This window comes from Glycine max, chromosome 6 (assembly GCF_000004515.6).
Source record: "Glycine max cultivar Williams 82 chromosome 6, Glycine_max_v4.0, whole genome shotgun sequence".
NCBI classification, from domain to species: Eukaryota; Viridiplantae; Streptophyta; class Magnoliopsida; order Fabales; family Fabaceae; genus Glycine; species Glycine max.
The window spans coordinates 5,001,003-5,015,328 of record NC_038242.2 but is presented as its reverse complement, the minus strand read 5'-3'; the positions used below and the strand labels follow the sequence as shown (position 1 = coordinate 5,015,328).

At 29.9% G+C, this 14,326-nt stretch overlaps 2 protein-coding genes across 2 annotated transcripts; both read right to left on the bottom strand.

Annotated features, from left to right (window-relative positions):
- Window positions 1-6,659: 6,659 nt before the first annotated feature.
- Window positions 6,660-8,620, bottom strand: LOC100775494 (uncharacterized). The gene is made up of 2 exons (XM_041016320.1): window positions 8,466-8,620; window positions 6,660-7,719 (listed from the first exon to the last, which is right to left on the bottom strand). Exons 1-2 carry the CDS (start codon window positions 8,589-8,591, stop codon window positions 7,543-7,545), a joined length of 303 nt encoding a protein of 100 aa, XP_040872254.1. The 5' UTR covers window positions 8,592-8,620; the 3' UTR covers window positions 6,660-7,542.
- A 198-nt stretch (window positions 8,621-8,818) lies between these two features.
- On the bottom strand, window positions 8,819-9,906 carry LOC121172622 (uncharacterized). The gene has a single exon (XM_041016313.1). It carries the CDS (start codon window positions 9,748-9,750, stop codon window positions 9,103-9,105), a length of 648 nt encoding a protein of 215 aa, XP_040872247.1. The 5' UTR covers window positions 9,751-9,906; the 3' UTR covers window positions 8,819-9,102.
- Window positions 9,907-14,326: the final 4,420 nt, after the last annotated feature.

Sequence of the window (14,326 nt, the reverse complement as noted above, 5' to 3'; positions counted from 1 at the left end):
ACGGATCCGTATGACAATTTTTTTTTTAAAAAAAAAAACAATTCGTATGACTTTTTTTTTAAAAAAAGAAAGGTATACGGTTGGCAATCTGTATGATGAATTTTTTTTTTAAAAAAAAAGCCATACAGTTTGGCAATCCGTATGACTTTTTTTTAAAAAAAAGAAAGGTATACGGTTGGCAATCTGTATGATGAATTTTTTTTAAAAAAAAAAAAGCCATACGGATTGCCAATCCGTATAACCGAATTTTTTTTAAAAAAAAAGTCATACAGATTGACAATCTATATGGCTTTTAATTAACAAAAATCACAATTTTTTTAAAAAAATCATATACGGATTGACAATCTGTATAGACCATACAGATTGCCAATCTGTATGCCTCATTTTTGCAGAACACTAAGAAAAAACACAGTGAACACACACAGAAAACACCAATGAAGGAGAAGACAAATGCAGTAAACACCAAGAAAAATGCAATCAATAAGGAGAACAAGCAGTAACAACCACAAACAAACAACAACAACAGAAAAAGAAAGATAACTTACCTCAAAGGAGAAGAAGAAGGAAGAAGCAGCAACAACACAACACGGTCAAAGCGACAATAGCAGCAGCAGCGGAACCACGAATGGCAGGTCACAGAGGCACGGAACGGAAGGAGGAAAAGTACAAAAAAAAATTGAATAGTGACTTATACGGACGAGTCACTATTTGACTTTTGTAGGAAAGGGTGAAGGGCATTTTTGCCCTTCCACCCGGGTTATTGGGTGCCCCTAACAAAAATGCTGGGTGCCCCAAGCAACAACCCCTTAATGGGCTATTATCTATACCCATCGGCCATAACCCAACATGATCCCCTGGAGGTTGAAATAAGCCCAAAATTATAATCATTTACGTATGCCCCTAAAATAAAATAAAACATCACTTTATATTTTGGTATAAAAAATAAGTATTTAATTGCTGTCAAAATTTATTATTAATCCTTTTATGCACAATCTTACTCAGAAAATTTGTTTGTCTTTTCTAAATTATTTATCTTTTACTAACTTTTAAGCGTATATTTCCTCTATCTTTAAATATGATTTTTTTAAAAAAAGTATTTGTGCTTTTTAATAAGACTCTTTTAAGTTATTTTTACATTATTTTTTTTCTTAACAAAGTATTCTTAATTACTTTACAATAAATGTTATGTGTTAAAAAGATAAATGCATTCTCTCTCTACTCTTATAAGGATTGGAGGATAAGACTATCATAAAATCATTAATTAGGTAAAGAGTAATTAAATGAAAAGAGAATGATGATGAGTCCTAATATTTTTAAGGATAATTTCGAAAAAATAATAAAAATTGCTACTAAATTTATTGTTACTAACTAAATTAATCAATTTTCTTAAAGAGTGTGAATCAGTTAAAAGAATATTATATTTAAGAACGTTGAAGTATATTGTTTATATTGAAATAATTTTTTTTGTTAACCATGTTATTAATATAGAATATTCACCGTTATCTTTGTTGATAACTAATTTTTGTTGAAATACCTAGTTGACACCTTTGGAGGGGTCTTCCTTTCTAATTTTCATCTAGAGGGCTTGCACCCAAAATTTTACTTAATGAGACTAAGATCAATATTACTCAAACTAACAACTTGTTGATAGTAAAATAATGTTTTAATTGCACACAAATGAAATAAATATAAATTTTAAAAAATCAGACCAAGTCGTAGACTCATCATAAAATGACAATAAGTTTTCTTTTAAGACTACTTAATTTGATTTTAGTCTCTTTAAAATGTAAAAGTTAAAAAAAAAAAAATAGTTCCTTTAAAAGGTAGACATTAGGTTTTAGTTATTGTGACATGATAGTGTTAGACCACATGAAATAGAGAAAGACACTCAACAAACAATAAGATGCCAATCTATTAGCGACGTCAACATTTAACCTAAAATTGTTATTTAAAAGATGAAAACTGGTCAAATTCTCAAAATGAGGAATGAAGAAATCAAGTTTTAAACACAAAAACTGTGAAAATAAAAACATATTTAAACTCATTAAGGTTGACGTAGTGGTGGGAGGTTGAAATAAAATACATGATGTCATAAGTGCAAACCTTAGTATCATCATTGTTAAAAAAACATATTTAACCCTTTTTAAATTATGTTTGTTTTGATTTTTATTTTTAAAAAAATAAAAAGGCATTACTTTCTTTTGAAAGAAAATAAAAGTTAACAAACACCATTTTCCTTATGTAACCTTATTCATTTTCTTGTGTTTGTGTTGACTCTAATCAAAGGGAATTTCTAGGGATATCCAGCAATACAATGAAAGGGTAAAAATGTCCTTTACTTTTTCATGGATTGACGATTTATATGAGTTTTTTATTTTTATGGATTGTCAATCCGTAATGGACCTCCGTACGTGACCCATATTTAATTTAAAATTCATGGTTCAATCACGTTAATAGACAAATTATGTTATAAATAAATAGTATGCTCAAACCAACTAAGTTAATAGACAAATTATGTTATAAATAAATAGTATCGCTATATATAATACTAAAATTTCTAATTTATATTTAACGTACACATAAATTTACATAATAAATTTTATGATGATTATTTTTTATCTAATAATTAATTTGTTTACATATATAAATTATAAATAAAAATCATAGGTTTAATAAGTATTTACATATGTAAAAAAATCAAATTTATTTAATTATCAATTGCTATAAAAAGCATCTAAATACATCATTCAATTAAATATCAAATTTGTTTAATTATCAAATTTTGTAAATAAATCAGATGAATAAAAATTTTCTAATTTTTTTTTACTATCACGATAGTATATAAACTGGGTCGTTAAGACCCTACTTTTGTGGAGTTCCAGAAATTTTGTAAACAATTTTTAAAAAACTAATAATTAAGAATTGATACTAAATTAAGGATATTTTTTGTAAAAATGTATTACTTTATTTTCAAACAATATATATTTTAGAATTTTACGTGTCTTTCAACTATAATTTACATCATTAGTAGTTGATTATTAGATTTAATGGGTATTGTTTTTTTTTATATAAAAAAACTAAATTAATAGTTGATTTTGCATTATAAAGTACAAGATTATTAAATTTTAAACATATTTAAAAAATATATTTTATATATTGAAAAACTCATTATATAATTTTTGTGTCTATTATATATAACGACACTCTTTGTTTATAACATGTGTCTATTAGCTCAGTTAATTTGAGAAAAAAAATCTTATGAATCACGATTGAGAATCCGTAGGCCCAATACGGATTGACAATCCGTATGGACCTATGGATTGATAATCTGTAAAAAAAAAACTCGTACAGATCATTGATCCATGATCGTCAATCCGTATGAGTCATGCGGATCACTGTGTTGCTGGGTGCCTCTAGAAATTCCCCTAATCAAATCTGCCATGCTCACATTGGCCCATTGGGCGTTAGCCACTTAGCGAGGATGGTGTCCTACTCCCTACTGCAAGGAAAATTCATGCAGCCAAGTGAATACAAAAAAAAAATAAAAATCATGCAGCCAAGTTGACATTCCTTTATCCATACGTCGCCATCTAAACCACGGACGCCAGACTTGACCAAGGCTAAAGAATATATCCTCTAAACACTAGGGTGTAGTCAACAATGAGAAGTCATGGTAGAAATGTACGTATATCTACTAAATAAGTTAATCGTGGACAACATAAAAGAAAAGAGTTATATACTTGCTTTAAAAAAAAATGGTCTTAAGAGTTCAATAAATGTTAGCATAAATTTCTTTATACTGTTATCAATCAGAAATTATAATAAATATAAATTTTAAGTTAATTATTATAAAAACATTTGTTCGCCAGCTAAATAATTGCGTGCGTGCATTACAGCAAGGAGCAAAGTGCAAGCACACAATTATTAACTTCTGGTATCTACTGAATATTGAAGGGGCCACAACAGGTTTAGCTTATTGCCTCTGGACAATTTTTTGTGGCCAAAGATGCCACTTGTCCCTCCCTCATTCGTTGCTTTTGTATTCGTCTTATTAGTTGGTCCACTCCCTCCCTCTCCCTCACATGTCAAATATTCCACTCTGCTAATTTACTACTATCCACTCGTCACAAATCCCATTGGTTGAGTCAAAGCTGTGGATAACCTGTCCTGCAATGCAACAACAGCTTGGTCATCTAAAATTAGTTACATCCTTCCAATTTGAAATGTTTACTTAGAAAGTTATAAAAAAAATAAAAAAAACACTCTTAAAACTTCAGGATGTGATGCTAAATTCACTCATAGCAGACCCAAAAATATTGAGTAAAGTTTTAACATGTTCCCCCCCTGCAGACCCAAAAATATTGAGTAAAGTTTTAACATATTCCCCTGTATCTAAATGGAAATGGAACTCTTTAATAGCAAACATATTTATACAGAACATTATTATAGGTCCCGAGAAACTTCAAGAGCCATGGGCGAAGATGTTATTATGAGAGGCTAATTCATGGTTCAAAATTCAAATGGCATTTCAGGTATGGGACATGTGTCCTCTACTCCTCTACCTTTGGTGGGGAAATAATGACCATATGTGCTACTGCTATGGTTTCTTTTTTTCCTTTAATTATCTTATACATTATTCCATATATTTTTATATAAATGTGTGGTAACCTATAATGTACAGATTCGTTTATTTAGCTGATTTAGTTGTTGTACTCTATTTTTTTGCTTAAAGTTGTTGTACCATATTGAATGTATACTATATGGGTTTTTCTTTTTGCCGAATTAATCTATATGGTATATATGAGCTACAGATGCGCATCAAGTACGCGCAAAATTGAACAATTATTTGCGTATGATTGGATTTTTAAAAGACTTTTCAGTCGGGTATATCTGGGTAAGGCTTGAACTATTAATACGCGTTACAATGAATCTGATACAAGTGATGGTGCTCAACCATGTGAAATTGAGCATCTTGCTACCAAATCCTATGGGTTCAATCACTTCAATGTTGCATAGAACTAAAGCTTTATTTATTTTAGATTTTAACGTCAATTTTTGAAAGAATTATTATAAAGGGCTGTTAAAAACATTATGTTTGAGTCTTTGATAACTATATAATAAAGTGAATTTAGAAAAACAATTTTCTTTAAACAATAAAATATAAATTTTTAAAGTATAAATATAAATTTTTTAAAAAATTATAAATTTCACGTTGAGAATTAATACTACCGATTTTTTTTCTCAAAATTAATGTATAATTAACTTTGAGAATAAAAAAAAAGCAGTAAACAGCTCGATTAATTTAGACGAAAAACGTGAGATCTAACAAGCTAATAAGTATTAGTAACATTTAACAGTAGTGCTTACAAAAGAAAAGAAAAAATACTCCTATATAACAGTACTACTTTGCAAGAGATGAGACCAGATAAACGACAAAAGCATGCAGAGACTGCATTTTCTTCTTATGCCTATGCGTTCTTTTTATCTTTCCCTGATTTAATCTCGGGTATTAGGATAATAATGAAGATTAAATAAATTTGCGCTTAAGTATACATGTGTACAATTTTATGAATGAGCTTTAGAATATTTTATCTCTAAACAATTAATGTACATTAGTTTACTGGCTTTGATGTGTAAATGATGAATGCATGTTAGGATATTTTGAAAATCATCAATTTTTCTTTTCGTCTAGAAGCCTTTACCAATATTAATACATTATATCATAAAAAGAGTGTGGTAAAAAAGAAAAAAAAAATGAAATTCAAGAAGTAAATAAGTAGTGCACTAAATGCAACAAATTGTTTTACTTCCTTCCTTTTATAAATAAATTGTGTTATTAAAATATTTATTTTCCAAGGCTGGTCGAAAGGTAATATTAAAGAGTTAGGGAAAACAAATATTTGTCATTGATTTTTACAAAGCGAAAAAGTCATACACTCAAATTAATTAAGTTTTATGACAATTAAGAAAGTTAATTAATATTATTAATTCTATTTATTACATTTAAAACATATTTTTTTAAAATGTTTATTAGAATTTAATATTAAGAGCTCAAATTCGAGTTTTATAGCTGAGACGAGTGGTTAATCATCTTTTCTGATAGAATTTAGTTATCAATAAATTTGATAAATATTTCACATTAATAATATTATGGGTATAAAAAGAATCATTAAAAATAAAATTACTGAGAAAAAATAGTACAAAATAGTTAAATTTTACTTATATTTGATAAAAAAAATATCCGCCATATAAATTTATCATTAAAAATAAAAAGATTTCACTCAAAATTTATTTCAAAGATGACAAAATCAACAAGAAAAATGGTTATACATTAAAAACGTAAATTTTTTTATACAAATCAAATTCTAACTTATCATATGATAAATTTGTTAATTAATAATTAACTTAAAATATAGTTTCACACTATCACCGTGCCCGCGCATTAAACTCAAAAACAAATTGCTGAGTCTCACTCACCAGCAGCAGGCCGCCCTGATCTTCTTATTAATTATTTCATTACTTATGATGGTATGTAATCTTTTAGTATAATGTCTTGAATATTGATGGTGTAAGTTCCAAAACTCTTTATGACGCTTTATTTTGTTTTATTTTTGGTGAAGATTCTAGGACGCTTTACAATCGTGGTGGAATTCATAAAATTAAAATCCAAACCATATAGTATTTTTTTTATGGAAGATACATTTACCTTATAAAGGCATGAATCATAAGGCAGTTGTGTAAGCAAGATTCTTCTGTGACTCTCAACCGACTACAGAATTCTCTGTCAGTGTTTTTGCTATGTATGAATTCAAATAGCAGTGATCGTGGCATGCCCTTAGTCTTACTAATGAAAATATCCAAGGACAAGTGAACACAAAACAGACACGTACGAGGCTTCTAGCTAGTGCCTCTCAGTGATACCAAATGCCACAGCGCATATACCAAATTAAACTCCAGCTTTATAAATTTTAACGATCTCAACCCAGCTAGTAATAGTATCATCACCGATTCAAACTAAGCCTAAGGTCATAATTATCTGGATATGGCTCAAGTCTTCTTCCAAACTATTTAGGACCTACCTGTCAGTGGACGAAATATATTGGGGGCAGAAGCAAAACGATAATTTATTGGCCCGCAAGTCTGGTAGATAGTAAACATCTCACATCTTAAAATTATAATAATAATACATTAACAATTAAACTAAATAATATCTTATAATTATCTATAACCGTTAGTGTTAAAGAAACATATCCACTTGATCTTTATATTTTGTCAAAAAATGTTTTATTCCTTTTATTCTCAAAACTTCTCACTAGTCACTACTTTGTTATATTTATTCTCATCTTCTATTTAACCTCAACTATCTCTCTCTCTCTTTATTTTATATATTTTATGGTATCTATATTCTTTATTTTAATAAATATATTTAAATTTAAATTTTATGTTTTTAATTAAATATAATGTTATATTAATATATCAAATTTAACTTCTCTTATATATTATTAAGTCTGGGTTAAATGAAATTTAACTATCAAAACTCCATCACCAATTGGTCTGGCTTTGACGCGTGGCTGGTCCATTACTAATCCACCTAAGTAGTGTAAATGACGTGTGATCTAATCTAACTAGCAGTCCAGTATGCGTCGGGTGTAAGCCACTTGTGAGTTGTGCTTGTGCCCATCCTTTTAAAACACTCATCCGCCACTGGTTTCGGGAACCCTTCGAATTGGGCAGAATGATAATAACATTATAACGTCACCACAAATAAATAACTTCAGTTTAATCAGTCAAGCATAATTTTAAAGAGAAGAGTTGCAAATACTAATGTTTTCTTTTTCTATTGAGTAGTTCAATATTTTATTTTTGACGTTGTGAGTTGTTCAAATATTAAATGCAATAATCTTAATGATTTTTAATTGAAAACCCTTTCGAAGAGTGATTTAAATGTATATCTACCAAAATTATAGTGCATCACTATTATATTCTGAAAGAGGCAATGAATCGCAAAGCACATGGCCAGCTGCTCAGCTAGCTGGCACTGTTTCATGAACAAATTCCTGACCAGATATTTTTTGAATTTAATCAAAGTTTCCAACTTTGAAATCTTCTTTCTTTTACTATTGGGATTTTGTTTTCGAATTCATACGACATTGTGTTCCTTCCTTCATGCATACTCTTAAAATTGGATTATTTCACTTAAATGAATTTTATTTAATGTAATGTTTTTCAATATTGTTTATTTCCTCTTGTCCTGTTTCCGAAATCATGCGAAAGAGTCCTCCTTCGTGCATAGGCCATAGGGTATCTAAATATGTCAATTATTTCTGCCTCTTGTTAATATTTAAGTATGCAAGTTTCGAACTCAAGAATTCAATATTCCAATTCCAAAGTCCAGCTGCACAACCAAACTGCAATTAAACAAAATAAATAATAACAAAAAATAAAGAATGACTGAATGGAAATACCTGACACCACACGCAAAGCAACTGGACGAACGTAACGGAGAGATAGTGAACGGCGTCACGGGTAACGGAACGGTCCCAAAACGACGGAACGGAACCACCCAGAAGCCAAATGCAAACGGCGGCCATTGACGGAAAGTATAACAAATTCAATGACGCTGCAAACAGAACCGGAACGGGTCACGCTAATTAATCCACAACGGAATCCTCAAATACCAATAAACTAATTTTAGGTTTCAATTTTAATTCCAATTTTTAATTAATTTAATGAGAGGAATTTTTATGTCCCAAATTAAGCCTGAGATGTAGGATTTTTGTGTATGTATGTTCACTGTAATCAAAATATGCAGAAGGCATAAAAAAAAGGGGTCCAAACTCTGCTTCCATAGCAAAATTTATGTACAAAATGCAATTTTGTGTAGGTCCATTGTCAAAGATCTATGCGAATTTCACCATTCTGCTCCAGACGACGAAATCAAAACTCGCCGGAGAGGACTCGCCACTGCCTCCCAGCCGCTTCGCCGGAATCCAACTCTGGCGGCAGATAAGGGCGCCAGGGGTGGTATGGAATATAAACCAGTAAAATCAAGAACAACCTGCAAGCTGTAAATAGAAAAAAACATTTTCTTTTCTTTAAAAATCATAGATCCTGGGCCTTTGACATGACAGAGAGACGACTGGGCCTGGGCTCGAACCCCGCTCTCCTCCTCTGTTGATGCGAACTGGGACGAATGAGTGCTGTCAGGGCCCGTTTCACCCACTCGCCCTCCACGCCTCCGATTCTCACCAGCGAGTTCTTCATAGCGGATCTACGCATGTTGAGCCGGTTCGAAGGGTACGAATCGGCGTTGTGGTTGCTGCTTCCTATGTTCTTGTGGAGGCTGCATCGAAAGGACCCAGGGTGCGTCGTAGGGGAGCACATACACGTCTTCTTCTGGCCAGAGATCGGACGGTTGTTCTTCGTCGTGATGATCTGGTTCGAGATGGACCGGTTCGGAGATATGGACCGTGGATCGATTGAGAACCGGACGGCAGAGGAGAGAGGGGCGGGGCTGCATAGATTGACACGGGTGGGCGATGCCGCACGGTGATGGCTGTGAGCGTGATGCTGACGTGGCTGGTTGAAGAAGGATGAAGACGAAAAGCCAGAGCTTGTGGAGGAAGCGAAGGCCGATGAAGGAGAAGAGAAAGGAGTTTTGGAAGTGGTGTATGAGCAGAATCTGGTGGAGGGTGAGAGGGAGCGTAGAACGGGTCCACTAGACTTTGTTCTGGAAGAGGATGAAGCCATTGAAAGAGAATAATAAAAGCAAAAGAGAGAGAGAGAGAGAGAGAGAGGAGAGAGAAGGTAGAAGATTGCTCTCTAAGGTCCCCTTTGGGGAGTTGGTTTGGCAAACCTAGCGAGTCTCGGATGCCGGTTATAAAGATGGGGGGCGTGAGAGGCTGAAACGTGATTAGCCAAAGGGGTAGGGGGTTTTTTCGACCTGGGGGGACTGGAGTTAGTTAACTTAACCAGGGTTAATTGTTGGTTGGGTTGTACAAGACGTAGAAAAGGAGCGGGGTTATGGTTAGGATTCTGATCCAACGGTTGGTGTGACGCGGACTGCTTAAAACGATAGAAAAGAGAGTGGAGCGTTGGACCTAGGAAAGCGTAAAGGCTGACACGTATAGGATTATAGGGAAACGGTCGAACGCGAATGTACCAGAAAGCCACTTCCTTGTCGGTAATAATAGTGCCCTATACCATTCCCTACTTTATTTTTTCCTTTGCTTTTATTCTCCCAGTACTTTTCGTAAATAACCGCGGGGTCCCTACCTTGCTGCGCCGGCAAGGTTGCTTCGCACACAAACCTTCTTCTTTACTTCCCTAATTTTTTAGGGTTAGGTTTTGACAATGAAGACCAAAACACAGATATTCATAAATTTTTATACACCTGTAAACTTATAATATACAGTATACTTATTCTAAAATCTTATCATATATAAATAAATGTATTTATTATAAAAGTTAATATTTAGTGTAGATATTATTAATATATTCTAATTAAATTCATATAATATATATTAAATATATACTATTTTTAAGTGATTATTAAATTCATATAATGTTTTTATTAAATATAAACAAGTTTTTTTAACTTTTAATATTTTTTTAGACATTACTTGAAACTATATTTCAAAATATCTTTCAAATTTTTATATTTATTTCCTTTTTCCTTAAAGATTTATTATATTTTGTTTTTCTTTTTTCTAATCAAGGTAAAATTATTATTTTTACCTTTTTTTACATATGATAGAGTTTTTCTCTTTTTTACTTTTTTTTATTATACTTCAGGTGATAATGATACTGACGTATAATAAGTTTATGTATTTTTTGTTTTTTTTAATATTTTATAAATAAAAAACCGTAAGTGTTTAAAATTAATTTAATATAAATATTATGATATATATTTATACAAGTTTCTATGGGATACAAGAGTAGAGGTGCATACATATGAAAATATGTAATTGTTTTCTCACAAAGATAAATGAATATGAAAATAAAATTTAGTCTATTAAACACAAATTTTGATTTCTAGTGACTTTTCAACATCCAATTCAACTAAAATAAATTCTTGAAATAAAAAACAAATGCGTGACATGTTAGTGAGCCACGGGACACTTTTATATCCACAAAGTTAATATTTTAAATAGTCTCTATAGTTGCTTTAAATGAATAAATGTTAAGGTTTTAAATCTTATATATATATATATAAAAGATCGAATTCACTTAAAAATTAATGTGAATTTTTTAAAAAAATCACATGATTTAACAAATTTTAATTCTTATACTTTCATATAACATATCACCTCTAAATTTAATATTTTAAAATTTACAACACATTTAATGTTTGTAAACTAATAAATTTTAATTGAAAATTTCAATTTAAGAAAAATAATTAATAGTACTAATAATTAACTATGCGTCATGGATTGAAACTACAATGTTTTTAAACCATGTAATAATCTAATTCAGAAAAAAAAAGTAATAATCTTTCTCTAAAAAGTTATTCTGATAGAAGGATTAGATCGGGTTCGAGATGGGCTAAGGTAATTAACATTTAACTTAACTCACTCTTTATGAACAAATTGTTTCAATTAATAAGGCAGTAATTAGTAAACTTTATAACGTTAAATATCTTTTCATTACTGCACCAATACCATAAGATAGTAGTATCTTCGTAAGACATTTTATTTGATTATTTTTAGTAACATGTTTTACAATAATATTATCACTCATTTATAAATTACCACGTATAATTGAAAAATGCTATTAATTTTGTAATGGTTATTTACGAAGTAATTTATAATACAATCTTAATTAATTAATAATATATCACAATAAAACTCTTACAACATGTTAATAAAATTCTTACAATTAGGATAGATAATAACAGAAACATGAGGACCTGAACTAACTAGGGGAAATCAGAAATTCCTTAAAAATAAAACTATATACAGAGGTCAATACTCAACGAAAAAGAGCATGCAAATTGCAAAGGTCAAATCAAAATTAGGTTGTTTTGATTTTATTTTCTATAATATACAACAGAACTAGTAGTTAAACAGGTAGTCAGGTAGACGTGTTACATAATTGTGATTTATGAAGGGCAGTAAAGGGAAATGATTGAGCCAACTGTTTCGTAGGCCAAAAACCAGCAGCATTTTCATGACCCATTATTGATCGTACCTTTTTTATATTAATAATTTTAAATTTAAATTATCCTATAATATATTTTTCCTTTTTTTACTACTTATTTTCTATTTCTATATACAGTAAATACTAAACATTGTTTACACTTCACGCAAACACTTATACCCACCAAAAAACGGATTTTAAACTTGCGTTATTATACGATATGAATACTTTTTTATTGACCGTTGTTAATACTTATTGTTAATTTTTTTTATTAATAGATAATCAAACTTACAATTTTTTTTTCACTAAATCAATCTTATAACTTGAATAAGATATGAGTGATATCTTATCAACCAGATTAAGTTTTATTTGCAGTTCAAACTGTGTTTGAAATTGAAAAATATTTGTGACTATGAGGGTATGACCTTCTCAGCTCTCAAACAAAGTCATTGGCGGTTTAGTTGGACTAATTCAGATTGGTCGGCCTTGCAATTCAATTATTCAACTGTTAGACTTTTTAGTTCGTCCCAATTTTATTGACACCACGTGTTTACAGTAAAGAGAACCATATTGAAAAATATATGTTTCTAATTTTAGAATACGTAAGATACTAAAATAGTTGATAAAGCTGTCTAAACGGTGGAATCTGTCCAAAAAGCAATCCCACAAAAAATGACTCCCTTGATCAATATGCAGCAAAATGGTCCAGAAATTGGAAAGCAATATCATATGATTTTTTTTAAAAAAAAATTAGGACCGTGGAAGAAAGTTTCTAAAAATTCAGTAGTAAAATCGCACATTTTTTTTTTCTATTTTAGAAATCGAAAGATACAAAAAAAAAGTAGTCTAAAACACTGAATTTGACCAAAAAGCACCCCATATAAAATGACTACTTGATACTTATATGCAATAAAATGACTCGGAAATTGGAAAATGGTATCAAATGTTTCATTTACTATTAAATTCTGAAAATTTAATTAATAGACTAACTGTTAAATTTTGGTAAATGTAACCGGTGCTTTTTTTGGTGAACTAACCAGTGCTTTATTAGGGATATTGATTAAAGAATGAAAAGGAAAATATTTCTATAAACAATAGCATTAATATTACTAACATATATTACCGTAGTTTTAGTATTAAAATGTTATTCATTAATCATCTAAAGAGTACTTACAAGACCCTTAAATTTCTTCGTTGCTATAATAAATACTTTTATTTTTAAGAAATGATTTTTGTACTTACAAGACCCTTAAAAAATAGTATCACAATAAATTCTAAGAATTTACTAGTTCTTGTTCTCTAATTAATATATTAACACAGCAAGATTCTACCAATTTATTTATAAGATTTTAAGAAATACTTTTTATTAGTTTTTTTTAACAATTTTTCTTTTTGAAGAACATTTATTTATATAAAGAAAGTGATTCTCGAAATTCTATTGATTTTTCAATCAGTTTTTATGATAATTTCACACTTTCTCTCGTAAAGTACTGTCCTAAATCTAGAGCAGTCAAATGTTATGTTTTGGACGTCAACATGATTCCTTAATGCCCAAGTAATGCTTCCAATTATATATTTTGCCTTTGAGTGACGTTGCACCTAACTACAACCGGATACGTTAATATAGGAGATTTACCAATACATTACGAGAATCTTCTTCACGAATTCACCATTACCTAACTATGGCGCATTCCAGTTCTCTGTATAATTTTTTTAAAAAAATCATATATTGTCGGTGTAAGAGTTTTTCATATTATTAATTAGTAATTATCTTAAATATAATTTTAATATAATCAGTATAAAGAAATAATTTTATTATATAATAATTTGTAATTAAATAACAGTGTCAAATACATTTGAATTAAATAAAAATGTTGTTCGATTTTTATTTTATTTTTAATGATAATATGCTTATTTAAAAAAATAACTTGGTTAGCCAAACAAATGTAGAGTAAAGCTAACTTATTATTTCTTCGAAGCTTTGATGGATATGCAAGTCATATTTAAATAGACTATGATCAAGGAATTGTACGATTGTTATGTGATCTTTTATGGACTTATTATTATTTACGTCGTTGTCGTTATTTATATTTAGTTTATCTTTGTATAAAAAGATAAGGTTTTCCAACCCAATACTAATATAGTCAAATTGATGCATCCTATAAAATTCACACATTAAGAATAAAAA